Source organism: Tinamus guttatus, unplaced genomic scaffold (genome assembly GCF_059628265.1).
Source record: "Tinamus guttatus ecotype Peru unplaced genomic scaffold, ASM5962826v1 Tinamus_guttatus_pri_ptg000569l, whole genome shotgun sequence".
In the NCBI taxonomy this organism is placed as follows: domain Eukaryota; kingdom Metazoa; phylum Chordata; class Aves; order Tinamiformes; family Tinamidae; genus Tinamus; species Tinamus guttatus.
Window position 1 is genome coordinate 174,006 of NW_028289103.1, and position 18,182 is coordinate 192,187.

Consider the following 18,182-nt stretch of genomic DNA (forward strand, 5'->3'; position numbering starts at 1 on the left):
TAAGAACAGAAGCACTGAAATAAATCAATGCACAATTTTGCTAAGAGATTATGAATGATTAAAAAGATGATAATGTTCCATTCTCAATTTCCTACTCCTTACCACCGTGGTGGTATAATTTTATGACTGTTACATTTTCCCTAACATTTTCATTGGTAAGTCTCTTTTCATTAGGTATTGACCAAGCTAAAAGATATCAGCATGTGGGTCCTGCAACCAACAGACTGAAATGAAAAATGAGAATCCAAATCAGTGACTAACTAAAGAGCGATTGAAATTCAATGCCTATATCTTAACTCAGCTCAATTTGTAAAAGCTGACACACTCACCAAGCAAAATCCTTACCCTTTCACATGTTTACATCTCAGCTGAGGAACAAGATAGAACAGGCATGCTTATAACACTAACTGTACAAAAAGGCAAAACGTCAATTTGGGCACCGAGAATCTCAGCAACGCAGGGCAAAATTTACCAATTTCACTTTTCTGAAGAAAAATCCACATCACTGAAACCCGTTTCCTACATGCTGCCCCTTGCAATAGCTTATATGGATAGGGGAATGATGAACAAGTATCCTTGTCGTCCGGCCAGGCTGGAGCAGAGCTTTGCAGGGACGCTGGAGCCGCTCCATGACGGCTGTGTTAGTGCAGGAAGCTCTCCCACTGCTTCCAGTGCTTAACTGCATCCCTGTCTGTCCAGGGCCGAGATACACCATCATTAAACATCCCTGGCACCCGCTGGAGACCATTCTGTGTGTATTACATCTCCTGTTATTGTTTCTGAAGGCCAGACCTGGGCCAACATAAGCAAGAGCTGGAATTCTGCAGAGCTTCTATGCAGCGCTGTTGAGTCAAATTACATACTTGGTTATCCGCAGTTGTTTGTACAGAAGCTGTATGTGCAGTTCGGTGTTGGGTGCTGAGAGCTGTATATTTCCTCTGTCTAAATACTGTTAAAAAAAGTCAATTTCTATTTAACAATACCCCTGATTTTAACACAAGTGGGCAGATAGAGGTTGGGGACGGCAGCAAATAGACTCCATGGCAGCAATACGATACAAGGTGGCAGAATGCCTTTCTCCGACGAGGACTGGAGCAACTCCTGAACAATCATGGAAACTCACCTGTAGGATATTCCTTTTAAAAGCCCAGGGATAGGCAGCACCAATGGAATAGTGCTGTTCTGAACTTCACTGCCAAGGATTACGACATTGGCATTTAGGGTCTTTTTATAATAGCAGATGGCTTCTTAATTAGTCAGCGTAAGCCTAAAAAGAAATCCGTCAGTTACTGTGTAAGAAATCTTACCTGTTCCTTTTGTATCGCTTCTTCCTCTTGTTCTGAAAATGAGACATGAAACAGCAGTAGGGCTCATAATGAGCACCAGGATAATTGCAGGTTGAATTTATTTACTAGATCACACATGCAAAACCCACCTCCTTTTCATCTAATACTTTATTTTAAGCCTAAATGGCAGGCTTCTTTCCTACAATGCAAGAAGATACACTGATAGCCTTTCCAGCCAGATCTTCAAACTGTGGTATTTCATCAGGTCAGTGCCAGTAGATTTCTTTCTAGTGTCAGTATTTTTTTTTAAAGCACTATCAACCACATGTTCTGCTAGGAGAGAATAATGTATGTAACTGTTTACAAGTCAGCATATACAAAATGAGTATGAAGTGCATGCAGTCCAGCACTCTTTTGTGAAGATTTTCTTGTGTTCCATAATATTTCATGCACACAAAGATACTTAAGTTAATGGGTATAGTTTTTGGTGCTTCAAAGGCCTTCAAAGCTGTCTTTTTTCTGTGGATACAATAAACAGAACCATGACAAGACAGAGCACTTATGATAAATAATGGAAGAGTGTAAAATTACTATCAAATGAAAAATCAATTTAGTGTGAGTCTTTTTACCAGCTGGACTCCAGCTGCTATGATAACTGTATCTTAAGGCAATGCAATACAAAAAGTAAGCACACTAGAGTGTTTAAAAAGGCTTTAAAACACTGTCAAATTTGTGCCTTTTTGGGGAAGAGGGGGAGACACAGTAAATATCAGAAATAAAAGGAAGTGTTTGGAATAGAGCTGTATGAGTAGCACTGCCAGCCAGCACTACAGTGCAATTTCAGGAGACCTTCTTCTAAAGCCAAGAAGTCATCCCACACAGTCCATTTTCATGTAGGCCAAAGAGGGGGTAAATTGCTGTTTCACCAAAGCTTTGGCAACTCTAAGCAGCCTGCAGTGCACAGAACTGCCCAGGGCTACTCTGAAACATGACAGTTAACAATCATTCAGCATTACATGCTATTTAAGTCAGTTTTTGCTTGCTTATTTAGGGAGATACAGAGGTCCCTTTACACTAAGCTGGCAGGAACAGGCAGCCTGGGAGACAGCATTCGGCTGGTGCAAGAAATCGCATGCCAAATTTGCCAGGCAATACTGAGGAATAACCTTTTCTTCCACTGAAGATTTTGTAACAACTTTCCAATGCACATTTATATAAACACTACATTTTCTCATCTTTTATTTGATTTCAGTAAACAAGAAAGAGGAATTAAAAAAAAAAAGATTCTGAAATGCCAGAGATTGGATTCCTTTCATAGTTTGAGGAGGAACATTCCTTCTTGTTTGCATAACCCAAGGCAGAAATTAATTTACTGATAGGCAACTCTTCCCTGAGCCAAAGGATCATTTGATTTGAGGCAGTACTGTGTTTTCAGACAGATCCTCAAAGCTACCGGTGTGATTAATTTTGTCAGGCTTGAACAGAACTTCTGAATGAACGAGTCCCAACCTTTCTGCAGTTGAATTTCTTTATTGATGACTCTTTGCCTCTCCTGCTACCTCTTCCTTTTCTCCCCACCTTCCTTTCTCTCCAACCTTGGGAGCACTGTCCATTGCTTCTTTCTCCCTGCTGCTGCTGGCTGTGTCAAGAAAGAGCCCAGCAGCTAAACATCTGCCTGGCTCCAACCAGCAGTGCCCTTGAGCATCCTCAGTCCTGACACCAGCGCAGAGAAACACAGCAAGTGGATGTATTAGCTTGGGCTCGTGCTGCTCTTTACCACTAATGAATCTCAGCAGGTGCTCTTGACTTAGGGGGGGTCCCAGGTGAAGAGGACTGCTGAGCACCCAAGACCGGATAATTAGCTGGAAGAAAAAAACAACACATGCAACAGTTCTGAGACGCATTCAGGAATTACTAATGCAAAAGAGTTTGGGAGACGGAGCTCACTCACCTTCTTAGGCAAAGAGAAGTGTTGAAAATAATACCAGTTCTGGGGAAAGGCACCTATGTTCGCCTTCAATACATAACTGTAGTAACCTTAAAGCAAACCAAACATTTCCCCCAACTTCCCCAGATTGTCTCATGTGCTGGCTGCTCAGGTGCTAGTTTTGGTTTACACACACAAACACATGTATATTTTACCCAACCAAAAAGAAAAAGGGTAGCTTACTTATAAATCTGTAAGCTATTAAGTCTCTAGGCATATATTTATTAAGTTTTACAGTCCATTTTCCCTTACTTGAACTTTAAAATGTAGGCATAAAAGTACACACAGAGAGCATCCACAGCTAACAGAACATTCACATAATTTAAATGCATAATACAACACACTTTGTGTGCCAATGGTAAAATCCTTTATTTTTAAGTCAAATAAATTATGTTATAAATACTGATGGGCTTTTTATATGCTATATACACACACAAAAATATATATTTTCACATAATTGGCTATAGCTAGATGGAGTAGCAGATGTTAAAAATCTGTCTATTGCCTTTGACAACTATGTTGACACAGGATTAATCAGATGAAATTTAACGGCTCGTCGTGTATATACTATTAGATTTCCTGATCCAGGACCCCCTTGCCCAAACTGTGACTCTGTCTCGCAAAATAACTTTGCACCAGCTGTGAGCTCTGGAGCCTATTAGAAAGTTTAATATACTGCAGTGAGTCAATCTCTTTCATTTGGACTAGGAATAACTTATTAAGAACCAAATGATTTTCTCTGTTTACATTTCCACCTCCGGTCTAAGTAATACAATTTGTTTACTGTTGTTAAAAACAAACAAACAAAAAATGCGTATAAACCTTAGGCGGGCCACGTCACGGCTTACCTGAATTGCCTGGGTCAGTGCTGACCCTGTTACCAGCTATGTGCTGCCTGCTTTTATTTTTTATTCTACGTGTGTATGACCAGAGGTGCTGAGACCACGGGGAACAGTGTGAAGCCCTGCTCAGCCAAACGGATGGTCACAGTCACAAACGAATTAAGTATTTCAACTCCGCGTACGTAAAATCCAAGCCACGGACTATGGTCAAGCGTTAAGGCTCAGCCTCCAACGCTCACTTGGTCACTGTGCGATCTATAAACCCATCACTTGGCATTTCCAAAACAAATCATACTCTCGCAACATGAATGCATAACCTTTCCTGGGATTCATGCAAAGCAGCCTCCCTGTGGTGTGCAAAATCCGTCTTCACGGCTGAAATTAAACACTAAGCACTACTTTCTTTCACCTTTTTTTTTTCTTTTTTTTCCTTTTTTGTTAGCGGGTGGTGGGCGAGAGGGGCTGAGATAGACCAAAAACACCCGCTCAAGCGACACCGAGCGGTGACCGCGCCTGCCCGCCATGTTACCGGGCCCTGCCCGATCCCGGAGAGCAGAGGCAGACCCATAGCGAGGCGGGGTGGGGCGCTGTCCGCCGTCCCCGCAGCCGATTGGCTCTCGCAGCCTGTCCGTCAAGCCGGGAGGCTTCCAGCTCCGCAGCCGATTGGCCCTCGCGGCCTGTCCGTCAAACCGGGGGGCTGCGGCCGCCATCTCACCGCCCCGACGTCAGGTGTCCGCCATGACGCGGTTCTGCCTCGACGGCGAGTGGAGGCGCCGGGCGGCGGCCGCCGTCGCACGCGGCAGCGTCACGAGCCCCGTGCCGCCCCGTGCCGCCCCGTGCCGCCCCGTGCCGCCCCGTGCCGCCCCGTGCCGCCCCGTGCCGCCCCGTGCCGTGAGTTCAGCCCCGCGGGGAGCCCCGTGCCGCCGCCGGGCGGGGCGGGACCGGGGGCAGGGGGACGAGGGCCCTCAGTTGGACGGGATGTGGGGAGAGGGGAAACGGAGGAGGGCGAGCCCATTCGCCACGTGGGGGGAGGATGGCGAGCCCATTCCTTAAGGCTCCTTTCCTTGCCCCCGCACACTTTTCTACTCCCACCCTCCATGTGGGTTCCCCATCTCCCATCTCAGGTAGCGACCCCGTCCGAGCCTCGTCCGGCAGTCCCTTCACCCGCCTCCTTGGGGTGCCCAAGCGTCTCGTCCTGGGGGCTGCCTCCCGCCTCTCTCCCGCAGAGCAGCTCTGTGGAGACGGTTCCTGAGCCCCTCCACGAGGCCCGCATCCAGCGCGTGAGGCCGGCGGGGACCCTGGCTCTGCTCCGTAGCAGCCCGTGGTCTTTGCTGCCTTCAGTAGGGCCGTGCCAGTGGTGCCGGGTGTGATGCGTGGCCTTCCTAAAGGCTCCTCGCCCAGGAGCCGTGTCACGGTTGTGCCAGGCAGGCCATGCTGAACCCAGGGGTGAGGAGGTGCAGAGACAGCATTTCAGATGCTCCAGGGAGAGTCTCACCTTCGACAGGCAGCTCAGACCACGCTGCTTTAAAGAAATACATCCTGAGCAACATAAACGCTCCAAATACTGCATAGATGACACTGTTTAGGCAGTGCTGGCTGTTTAACTTATCTTTGTTCTAAAGTTAGTAGTCAGAAGCATATTTTTCACTTTCTAAACTATACCCTATTTTAGGGTATAGCCTCTTTTTTTTGGTCTCATGCTGAAATCTGGCAGAACTTCCCTCCCTTTGGCTAAAGTGGAGCCCTTCAATGGTGCAAATCACAGCCTGGAGCATCAGTGTAAGCAGAAACTGTGGTCCAAAGTAACCTACCAGACTTTTAAGCACAGTAGCAAGGAGCAGGTTTATTCTTTCTTCCCTGCTTGCGTTTGTGAGGACAATAACAGCAAGCAGTGCAGGTTCAGTAGGTGGATTTTAAGTTGCCTGTTCCTAAATAAGCAGTGTTCCTGAGTCAAGGTGCATTTTGAGTTTTTCGAGGGCTTTAGTATCCAAAGGAGTTTTAGTTTAACATAGTCTGACATAGTTGGAAAGTTCAATAATTTGGATAGAAAAAGGTGTTTATATCTCTCTGGCATAATAGTGAAATTTACCCATGAGATATTAGGAGATCACAAAAAAACAATGGATTGTAACTCTTGATGCCTTAACAGATGTCATTTAGAGCAGTATAAATAGCAAATGGTGTAAACAACATGCGTATTGAATTTAGTTTATGCCTTTTAACAGTTGGCATAATTATATACTGTACGATAGAATGCATCCAAGCTTCTTAAAATAAGAATATGTTACCTTGTGTCTGTTCTGCAGATGTTTGTAGATTAAAAGCTCCTACTGCAGCTGAATAAGACTAGGACTGAAGCCTGAAGGATGGCAGCAAATCCTTCAGGACAAGGTAAGTTTTGATTCAAGTGTTCAAGGGGAGGGACTATGGGCAAAATCTCAGTCAAGGACAGGTATCAAGTGGGCAAGCTAAATTAAATCATACTGTTAACTCATTTGAATGTTTATTTGTGTGATAGCACATCAGAACTGCATCCTTAAAATCACTGAAGATGTGGAAATATTCTATTCCTAGCTAACAGATTTCGAACTTGGAGCCGAGGGACTGGGGCCGTGCAGTAAATTCAGAGAGGTTTAAATCGCCCTCTGGAGGTTATTTGTGAGGGTCTTACTCAAACTCCAGCTTCCCTCTTTTTCTGTGAAAGAGCTGGGGGGAAGAAAGCTTCCTAGGTATGGTTACTCCCTTATTGGTTATGAGAAAATAATCCAGAGTTTTGTATCTCAGCAACTTGCAACTTCTTTGTATACTTTGGCTATGAAAATCTTTCCCAAGGAAAAATGTCTCGCAAAGGCCATAATTAATCGTAAAGTATATCCACTTTGAAGAGGTACCAGATCTCTCTGTTTTTCTTTCCTGCTTTCACAACAAGCACAGAAGAAAGTTGGCAGAATCAAGAGACTCACTGTACTTGCCTTTTAGCCAAAATAATGTGGTTATGGAAAGCTTGTTGGTCTTTGCAAAAATGCTGAGGACAAGTGCTCCTGCTTGGAAGTGGTTGTTTCTTTACAAAATTTAATCTAGGTTTCTGTTACACAGTGGTAAATCTTCTGGGTGTAGTAGGTCAGCATCACTGCAAGGTTGAGAATGTTGAGATAAGGGGTTTATCCTAAATAATTAATATTTATTATCCTAAATAATTAATATTTATCTACCAGGAAATATAGAAGAGTGATCAGTGATGCAATGCCTTGGGCTTTCTTCCCCCAAAATTCCAGCGGCTTATTTTTAAATAGTTAGAAACCACTTCTATACTTTGAGATGCTTCCTAGAGGCTTATGAAAGGAGTTGCACAATTATAATATGAAAATTATTTTCACAAAGCAGGCAAACAAATATGTGAGTTTTATTTGCCCACATAAGCCTAGAAGTAATGCACCTGACATAAAGAAGCAGGCAATTATAAGGAATATTTCAAGAATTCTGCCTTCCTGGCCAAAACCTTCACAAGTCTAAGTGTCTCCTTCGTCTGTTTGTCTTCAAATATTGCATCTTCAACTTGCTGCATGGCATGTATACTGTTCAAGTTCAAGCATTTTTTTTCTGTTTCCTTTCTTTCTGGACAAAATAAATAGGGATTTACTGAAACATTGATTGGAAGGGCTATGAATGGCAGAGCTTGCTCTGACTTATGTGTAACAGTGAGTTAAAAATGTGCCTTCTGCACAGGTTAACAGGTGTTTTTGTTCTGCATTGTTTCTTTCCATTTAATTGCCACTTAGTAGTTTTTTAGTAGGGCTTAATTCAGTGTCTTAGTAACTGCAGAATTGTGTTGTAAAGGTTAAGATTTTGCAGACTGTATTTCCTTTAGTTCTGTTTCACTGGAGTTGGTTATGAAAGCACTCCTTTTATTAAGACTTTCAATGATGAGGAGCTGTATAGGAGCACAGTGAAGCAAAATAGAATCATATGAAAGCCTTACTTAAGGGCTTGATTACCGCATGAAACCAACCGCACTTGGTAGTGTTCAAAAATAAGGAAAAAAGATAATTATGTTATCGTGATGCATATTGTCCACAAGATGTGTTCGTAGATCATAGTGGTCCACTTTAGGGGAAAAAAAAATCGTTTTCTAAACTAAAACAAATACTTCAAAATATTGGGTAGTACACTTCTGCAGTAATACTTCACAGTATTGTCATGCCCTTAACTTTTACAGTGTGGCTTAACAGTGTTGCTGTGGTAATGTTTTTGCCCATAGCAGGAGCAAAGCACCTTGCATGTTAAAAACAAATTCCATGTGTGAGCTTCTCTAGAGGAAGCCTTCCTGACATGAGAGAAGGATGATTGCACTCAAGAAGGAACATTTCCTTTAGGTCCCCACAGGTGGGAGAACTACATATGCTGCTTCAGAAAGGACTAAAGTTTTCTAAAGGAAAAGTTCTGGTATGTTGGAAAAAACAACTCTTGAAATAAGTGCCGAATTACAAGCTTGAAGTTGCAACAGTTCTGCAAGGTTTCTTTATGTCCTGGAGGTTATTTATCCTCCTGGCCTAAAGGTAAATGAGCACGTTCATTTAACGCAGTCAGGGCAGGTGGATTCTTTCAAGGAGTCTGTGCTAAAAATGCTGTTTGACACGGGAAGATGTCATCATCCGCTAACTATGCCACTGTCTGCATCTGAGTCTGGTCTGTGTGCAAGCTTAGTGCTTGAGGGCTGTGGTGAATCTGTTTGCATTCCCCGGAGAACTTTACATCCATAAAGCACCAGTGGTGTATATTCACCTGTGCATGTAGTTATTGTCAGGAGGGACAGATGAACTATTAATATATTCTTTAACGGTTCAAGTTAATACATTGAGTTGTTAATGTGCCTTTGCTTCACTGCGGCACAGTGAGAGCATTTCCGAATGTAAGTTGCTACTGCTAAGTACTGGTATCTAGTAGAGCTTTAGATGATATTTTGATGTCAGTAGCTATGAGCAGAATAGAAAATCAAAATATAGTTAAGCCACCTTTTTAGTCGTATGTAATTATAACTTCTTCTGATTCTGCTTTTTCAGACGTTGCTGTTTCATTTAATGAAGGTTACAGTTTCTGAAAGCATGTACTTTAGTAAAAAAAAATTGCTATGAAATGCTTTCTGAATGGAGTAGGTAACATTTGTAGTGATTGTGCCTTTTAATACATGAAGGAAGAGCTTAAGAGTGGACGCTTAAATTTGTAAACATATTTGAAAGTAGAAGTGTATCGTAAATACAATTTGCAGCCCTTGCTATCATTTTGGTAAATGATAAATAATACATTTTACAAAAAAAACCCAATTTGATTATAAATTTGGAGTAACCAACAGATCAGATAAAAGCTAAAAGATAAAAAGCAGGAACTTCAAAATACATAAAGGGAATACTGTTTCTTGTTGTGCTGAGCTGTCTAGTAAAACTAACTGGCATAAGGAGGTGGGCAGTCAGATTTGGTGTGTATGTTAAGAGAGAAGCCTGCTGTGAGATCCTAAAGACATATGTACCATTTGGAGGAGTTCTAGCCTTTCGTATTGTCATGCCTTTCACATGAAAAACTGTTGCAAGCAAGTTTTTAGCATCTGCACGAAGTGCACAATTCCATGATGATGTCAAGAAATTAAGTTTGGAAGAGGACATACTTAAACAGTAAATGTCTTTGTTCTCGTATCTTAGGAGAAGCATCTTAGGGTCCAAGTCTTGAATTTGATATCTGATGCTGCCGTTGTTCTGCCGTTTTCCTTAGCTACCTTGAACAGATCTTTTTGCTTTGGGACTCTTCTGTCTGCAGAGCAGAGAGAATACTTGTGGAGTGCTTTAAGATAATGAAATAGTTATGCAGCTCTATCCCAATACTATAGGCTAAACTTAAAGCACTTAAGTAAGAAGCTACTTTGTTTGAAAATCTCTATGCTTCTTTTAATAGATGTTGAGTGATGTTAATGAGGATGGCTTTTTTCTTGTATGGTTCTGTGGTTCTGAATATGTGTAAAAACATCTCTGATCATTTTAAAATAGCTTTTTAAAAAAATTCTTGCATATGTCTCAAAGCTTACTGAATCATACCATCTGCTTCATGATAAATGTAAACACATGTAGTCTTTATTTGTTACCTGTCAACAACATAAATTTTAAAAATGTGTCTTATTTTTCTTTCCTCAGCCCCTGTATTGTTTGACTTAAAGCATGGATTTTCATTTATGCATATTCAGGATAAACAAGCACTAGCAGAAGGACGCTAATGTGTCAAATTGTCAACTTTTGGCTGAATGCTGTGTAGGTAACTTTAGAAAAGGCTCTCTTAGAGATTCTTCAGTCTTCCTATTACAGTATCATTCCACAGAATTTATCAGAAAGGGACATCTGTACCAGCTGCATCCAAGAAGGACTGGACTTTAATTTGATAGCAATGTGTCTCTGCCTTTGTATTTCTTAAGCATACATTGGCCAAAGAGCTTCTGAACAACATGGTGTTCTTTATTAAAATCTTGTCCTGTTGCAGATACAGATAAGAGAGATGAATAAATAAAGTAGATCTTTGTGTGTTCATTTTTATATCTCTTGAGATTCAGTCTGAAAAAAATATGAGTGTCTTAGATTATTTAGTACAGAAGTAGACACTTATTGGAGACTGTGTTTTAGTATACATGTGAACACATTTTTGACCTAATCACGAAGGCAGGATGTTTGAAAAATATTTTGAAAGCAGAGAAATACTGAAGGACTCTGAAGCAATCTGTTTTAAAAGCAGATTTCTAAATTGAGCTGATGCATTTTGAAGAAATTAAAAAAAAGAAAAATATCAGTTAAAGAAGCTTAATGAAGAATCTGTGAACTAATGCAGGGATGATCCAGAATAATCTTTTGTAAAGATACATTAAAGTATAATCAAATAACTCCACTAATAAATAAAAGCAAGGAGCAATAGACACTGTTGCTCAGGGTTGTATATACTAGATACAGGAGAGGGTGAGGCTTTAATAGTGAGGCAAGAATGATGTAAATTATTATGTAGGGCAGAAGGTTTATATGTCATAAATATATTCCTTCATTGATCCATGCTAACAAATGAAAATTGGATTATGTAATAGCAGCATTGAAAATCCTCTTGAAAAGACTGAACTTTAAGCATAGCACTGTAAATAAATTACAAATATTCTTACATAATCATGCTAATCTTCCCCTTAATACTTAATAGCATGTTGGCTACCATTTTTGACTGATGTTATTAAAATGTAATACTTTGGATAGGAGAACACAACACAATGTTCAGTGGAAACAACTCTGCTTTGAATACATTTAAAGTAAAATAAACCCTTTATGACAGAATAATGGCTTGAGCGTATTTAGAGACTAGCTGCAAATTACAGGGAAAAGCATCTTCTACAACTTTAATATGAGGAGTGATCTTAGTAACATAAAGTAATGTTAAAATATTAAAAGAATCCACTTTGTGGTTGTGTTCCCCTATTGTTCTGTTTGTGGTGCAGTGGGCAAAGAGAGGGACTTGAATTTCTAGTTTATTTTATAGTCAGAGAATAGTTAAGATAGAGATTCAGCAAGATCCTTGTCCATGTGTTCCCATTTATGTGTAACAGCTCTGCCACATTCTCATTTGTACAGAGTACAATTGTCTTTGAGAAAAAAACTTTGAAAACACATGAATGGCATCACTTTTTGTTTTCTTTTTTTTTTTTTTTTATCCAAGCCAGGAGGAATGCTGGTTCCTGACCCCTTTTTTAGTGTTGAAAATCCGTGCCTGAGTTCAGGGAACAGTACACAAAAAAAATAATGGCCACATTCTTGTTTTGTGTCCATTGCTTCTCTATCCTAGTCCAACTTCAAGCGCAGTACAAGAGTAGAGCATATATGTAAGGATACTCTATATTAAAATTGAAATCTTTCTGCACAGATATGAGTAAAAGATTATAATTGTGTTTTTGGGTAAGTGCAAGCTTACTGGTGGTCTTGATCTTCTTACATATGCAAAACTTGTGATGTAGTTTCTGTTTACTGGCATAATAAATTATGCCTTCTGAGTGCATTTATCTGTTACTATAATTCATCTGTAATTTAATGATTGGATTTTACGTATAGAATCTGATAAGTTTAATTTTTCTGGGAGGGCCTCGACTGGTCATATGCACCTTAGGAAGCTATTTCATGTCATAAAATGTGAAGTTGAAAAATAAAACCAGTATATGAATAGCCTTTCAGATTGGTGGAAAATTTTGAAGATTAATAAATTTATCATACTGTCACATTGTGCAGAGACTATTTTCACAAGGTTAGAGTTGGCACACAGAAATAAAGCAAATATGTGTAATATTTTTCTGTTGTTCCCTCTAGGTTTTCAGAATAAAAATAGAGTTGCAATCCTGGCAGAACTAGACAAGGAGAAGAGAAAGTTGCTTATGCAAAATCAGTCTTCCACCAATCACCCTGGAGCCAGGTACTTTATGTTCTTATTCGCTGTATGGACATTGCTGGTTTAAACAAAGAAAAATAAGTCTTTTTGTTTTGTATTTAATAAGTAAGCTGTAAGTGTTTGTAAAAAAAATTACCAGAAATTTGTGCAGACTATCCTCAATAACAAGGATATCATCAGAATGTATTTGAATTTAGAATTGTTTACTGCCTCCATTTTTTATATATATATATTTTTCATTTGAGGTAGAGAGAAGCAGATATGCTTACTTAAATGCATAAAAATCTCTCTTAAATTCAGGGAACAGGCACCCAGAAAGAATTTAATTATTAACCTAAAATCCTCTAAGGAGTGTACATAACAGAATATTGATTTCAAGAGTAGTATATTTTAGTGACAAATACTTAGGGCAAGAAGTAAATTACTACAATCTCCCTGAAAGTCTGTGTGCAAGACCAAGCCAGTTTATATTGCTGCATTTTTCTTTATAAAAGACATCATGTTATAAGAATGATTCTACACTGTAAGACATAATGATCTAATTTGAGTTTTGGAGGTGTAATTAGGATCTCCCCTGTTTAAGCTTAAAAAAAAAAAAAAGGCATTTTTATCGCATAAAGGTAACTAGAGTCACACCGTAACTTACATGGAGAAGTGCAGAATGGTTTGAGCTTTTGGGCGGTTGTGAATTGAGGGCAGCACAGTGCCATGTTCTAGATGCATTATGTTACATACAAGATCTGTAGAAGAGTTACTTGCTCTGAACAAATAATCTGTTCTTTCTATATTTATTTTTTGTTTTTTAAGAGATTCCAGGCCACCTTTATCATCATTTTATTGACAAAAGTGTGAGATATATTTGAAATCAGTGAAATAGTCCTAAGTGACTTTGTACACAGGTCCTATTTGAGCACAATTATGGATTATAGAAGAAGATACATTCCCAAACTAATTTGTACAGCACTTGGTTCCTGGTAGCAATGCTTTCATACATCATTGCAGGACCAGCAGAGGTTCTTTTCTGGTTTCTTTAAAGAAACAAATTCCACATTCTGGTGTGCAGTTTTGCAGTTTACTGATTTTGAAGAAGGGGAAAAAACACAAACAGCCAAACCATTCGGGGCATGGAGGACTGACGCATGATTTTTGGGCAAATGACAGTTGTATGGTAGGGAAGTTGTGCCAGAGGTTTTGGGCTCCAGAGTGATTAGAAATGAGACCTGAGAGATTGTGCAAGTTTAGCAGGAGAATGTTTGATCCAAATAAAGGAAAATGGTGTCATGGGCTATTTAACAAGGAATTCATCTCTTATATGGAAATCTAGTTAAAAGAGTCGTCTTTAAAAGTGTAAATTTCTAACCGTCTTAAGATAATATATGAAAATCATATTGAAAACTTTGAGGATAAAGATGCAAAATAACTCACCTTAAAATACCTTAAAGCACCTTAAAAATAACTCAAAATAATATGCTTTAAATAAACTGAGTAGTCCCTTTCTTCCAGGAGTGAAATTAATAAAATGTTCTGTTCAGAGATTTGTTGCTAAGCTTTTATTTTTCACTGGGGTGTAGATTTGGTCTCATCATGAGAATCATTGCTTTTGAAAATCTGAGTTACCCAGCAGTTGACATAGAAACTGCTGGGAAAGCTCAGATGATGCTTTCCATATTACTGGCTGTGTGACTGAGAAGAGGTGGACTTCCACTGCCTGCCTTCAGAGTCCTGATCAGACGTAGCTGTCTGTTGCATTGCTGTAGAACTCTCATGGTGGTCTTCACTAATGTGGGCTCATCTTACTTATCTGGAGCACTAGCATCATACTAACATCCTGTTTGGAAACAGTCATGGGTGACATGCTCTAGGTGACCCTGATTGAGCAGGGGGGTTGGAGTAGATGGTCTCCAGAGGTCCCTTCCAGCCACAACCACTCTGTGATTCTGTGATCTGCTGCTTTTTTTTCTCTTATTTTTTGATTAACATTCTTAGGCCATAAAAGCTTGGAAAAGCTGTTTTGACTTGTTAAATTCAAACATAAGCTGAACTGAGGTACAGAGGCCAAATCAATTTAATTTTCTGGCATCAGAGGATCTCTATTTAGGTTATGTAATAAAAAGAAATGCATTTATCAAAGGCAGTGCTGTGCTGCCCACTGTCAAACAACTGAACCTCTTGTGATGAAGACTTTGAAGCTCTGGTTGGTGCAACAGTTTCATTGCGATTATTAGGACACTCTCTGGGTAGTAAGGGTGAAATACAAAGCCACCGTTCTAAGAATCGCTCGTGTCTGATTTCGTACCCGTGGTGCCCCTCTTTCTTGCAGCATTGCGCTTGCAAGGTCGCCGCTGAACAAGGACTTCCGTGATCACGCCGAGCAGCAGCACATCGCAGCACAGCAGAAGGCTGCACTGCAGGTAAGCTGACAAAGTGGGAGTTCAGTTTTGCGTGTTTCTCTTCTGCATGACCATCCCTTCAGAGTAGTCCTAGTGTCCCTAGAGAGAAGAAAAACTTTTTTAGGCGTTAGGCTTTTCATATTTCTCTGGTTGTCACAAACCTTTTTTTTTCTGTTACAACACGAAGTAGTCTATGAGTTTGTTCTTCTCGGACCTGATTGTGAGAATGTTCCTCTCAGTATTATCATAGCTGCACTGTATGCTTTGGCGAAATCCAGTTTCATTGGACTTCTGAGTGACTTCTGGTGCAGTCTAGCGAAAGCTACCAGCTTATCTTCCTCAGATCTGAATAGATGCCAAGTAAACACACTGCAGTTCTGAGTGATGGAGAAGATTTGGAAGGCCTAGCTGTATGTTTTCTGGCTTGTTTATTGTCATTCCTTATGTCAAGTGAAGCTGGTTTCAGTGCTGAAATTAGAAATTGAGCAAGAAGGCTGGTATGCAGCCAGCTGTCTTCCTGGCATCTGAAACATAGTGACTTCAACAGAGGGCAAAGGCATGGGAAAAAAGTTGAAATACCTGTCTCCCTGTCTCCCTCTATGCCAGTCTCTCTGCCTCATTTTGCCTGTGTTAGTCAGTAGGGGCACCAGCTTGCTTTTGCTGAAATGAATGGAAGCAGGAGTGAAAAGGAAGTCTGGGTAATGTCCCTGTTGATCAAACAATGTTTTACATTGGAAGGACCCTCTAGAATCTTTAGTCTTTCAGGCCATGGTCCATTTGGGTTTTGAAGCTTTTCACAGAACTTTTCACAGACTTTCAGGCAACCAGTTCAGTTCTTAAGCACTCTTACAGTGAAAATCTTATATTTATCTGGTGTTTCCTATGCTGTACTTGTGACTCTGCTCTTCTGAGAAGAATCTGGCTCTGTCTTCTCTATTAAGTAGTTGAAGATAAGATCTGTCCTGAGCCCTTTTTTTTTCCCCCAAACTAAACAAACTCAGTTTTCTTGACATCCCCTTAGATACCAAGCGCTCCAGGCTTCTCTGTGTCCTCCATTGGACTCCTTGCATTTTGTCTCTCTTGGTGGAGAGCACAAAACTGGACACAGTGTCCCCCAGTATCCCCAGTGTAGTTTCTTGAGTGCTGATGAGAAGGAAGTAACCGCTTCCCTTGGCCAGCAGCCTCTGCTGGTGTTGCTGCAGCCCACTGTGCTGGTGGCTTTGTGACCACAAGGATGCACTCCTCTCTTGGGTTCAGCGTGAGAGCCAGCAGGGCGCCTTCCCAGGGGGCAAGGAGGGAATACAGGAGTCCAGTGTGACCGCTGGAGTGGTCAGAGTCCAGCCTGTGCAGACCACTGACGTGGTCTCCGTGTGATTTACCAAAAAAGTAGTAGCAGAGATTGGCCAAATTACTTCTTTAGATAGGTCCTACTCGGATGTGTTTGATCTAAAATGTGAGGTTTGAGTTTGCTATCAGAACTGAAGGGCAAGCTGGGAAAAATAAATTATTAAAGCCAGAGAAGCTGTAAAGCCTGGACTTGTATTGTTGCTGCAGGAGGTTATGTGTTAACAAATGTTTCTTTCTTTCCAGCATGCACATGCACATTCCTCGGGATACTTCATAACTCAAGACTCTGCCTTTGGAAATCTTATTCTTCCTGTCTTACCTCGACTTGAGGCAGAATGAGAAATTATATTTCTCAGAACTGCAAGGTCTGATTTCTTTTTAAAGCAGGAACTGTTATCTCTGAAAGCTGTTTTAAATGGATTGTCAGAGCAGCTGAGGACTTTATTTTAAGAAAATGTTCTGGTTTTGTAATTTCTTTACCTTTGTATATTAAATCCGTTTTGTTCTGGATTAATGTGGTTGTCCTCTTGGGGGAATCAGATGCAGCAATGAAAAAACAGTGCTGCTCAGTGCAGAATTTATTGTGTCCTGTATTTTCTTTTCCTCTCTCAGCACAGTTAGCCATAAGACAAGATGCACGGTGCATAAAGCACATAGTGCTTGTTCTTCTCATCCCCATTTCTGTGCTTGCTTTAAGTAAATGTCCAAACCAGAATCATCAGAAGATGTGCTTTTTTTCAGCATTTGTGTGCCTTATTATTGTGTCCAGGTACTATATTTGGCTTTAAAGACGGTAAAGTTACTTTTGCCCATCAAAGCAAAGACATGGATTTATTGAAATCATCAATTAGTTGTTTTGTTTCGTGCAGGAGCCTTGCTGGTGCATGAGACTGTTGAAGCAATATCCTGTAGTCTGAAGTCTTCAGATACAGTTTATCTGCCTCTAATTTTGTTTTATGAACTATGAATGAATTTAAGTCACCAAGGTAGAGGAAAAGCCAATTTGTTTCAAACCATTCTTTCATAGACAAAACAAAGAAGCCTGTTGCTTCTCCAGGCTTTTCAGATGGAAAGTGTCTGCAAAGACAATTCAGTTCAAAAGGTCATCCTTCTCATCATGTCTTTTTGAGTGTGTTTCCTGCTTGGGTCCTGTTTTCTGTACTATTTTCAACTGTAGTAAGCAATTGCAGTTTCACATTGAAAGAAAAGCAGTTTATCTTAAGATGATCAGATTTAGTATGTGCATAAAGTAGCTTTTAATAATAAAAAAAAATCACTGTGTAGACATTGTTAGTATCTCCATCAACCTCCGTAGCCCCATACCTTCAGGAGTATGATTATGCTACTGCTGTTAACACTGGTTGGTTTTGAAACCACGAGAGATGAGATTTAAGAAAAAAGAACGAGAACTTTGGTGAAGAGCAGAAATTAGGAAGTATCTGATAAATTGCTTCCTGCCAGACTTTGCTGTCTTCTGTGAAACTGTATTTTTCAGGATTGCAAAAATAATTTCAGAAGTATGAGCACTGTGTAATGAGTATAGGAAGCTGTTTCCTCCTGTTTCCTTCTACAGGCTTTTGCCTTAGCTCGAGGAGGGCTGTTGAACTGTCTGCATTGCTAACAGTCTCATTCCTCATGTGTTAAGAAAACAGAGCACAAGCCAAGAGATTGGTACAGGTCTGCAAGAGAGTATGGGGCAAATGCCACCACTTTCACATACCGCTGTTCAGTAAGGACCCCTGTATGAGCTGTGGCGCGCTGGAGCCTTTTCAGGAAAAGGAATTTGGTAGAGTAGGCCTGAGGGAATGTAAAGAGGGACTGTTTTATTAGGGATTACTCACATCGTGTGCTTTTTGAGCATGGTCTGACGTTGTGACTCATTGGA

At 40.5% G+C, this 18,182-nt stretch overlaps 1 protein-coding gene across 1 annotated transcript; it reads left to right on the forward strand.

Moving 5' to 3' along the window:
* The first annotated feature begins 6,421 nt into the window (after positions 1 to 6,421).
* Positions 6,422 to 16,794, forward strand: INIP (INTS3 and NABP interacting protein). Its single transcript, XM_010212739.2, has 4 exons — positions 6,422 to 6,506; positions 12,482 to 12,584; positions 14,881 to 14,971; positions 16,541 to 16,794. Exons 1-4 carry the CDS (start codon positions 6,482 to 6,484, stop codon positions 16,634 to 16,636), a joined length of 315 nt encoding a protein of 104 aa, XP_010211041.1. The 5' UTR covers positions 6,422 to 6,481; the 3' UTR covers positions 16,637 to 16,794.
* Positions 16,795 to 18,182: the final 1,388 nt, after the last annotated feature.

Bases quoted from the DNA above. Each gene is read 5' to 3' on its own strand.
- INIP (XM_010212739.2), top strand. From the start codon at position 6,482: ATGGCAGCAAATCCTTCAGGACAAG. The intron at 6,507-12,481 runs GTAAGTTTTGAT...TGTTCCCTCTAG, and splicing joins AGCAAATCCTTCAGGACAAG to GTTTTCAGAATAAAAATAGA. The intron at 12,585-14,880 runs GTACTTTATGTT...TCTTTCTTGCAG, and splicing joins ACCAATCACCCTGGAGCCAG to CATTGCGCTTGCAAGGTCGC.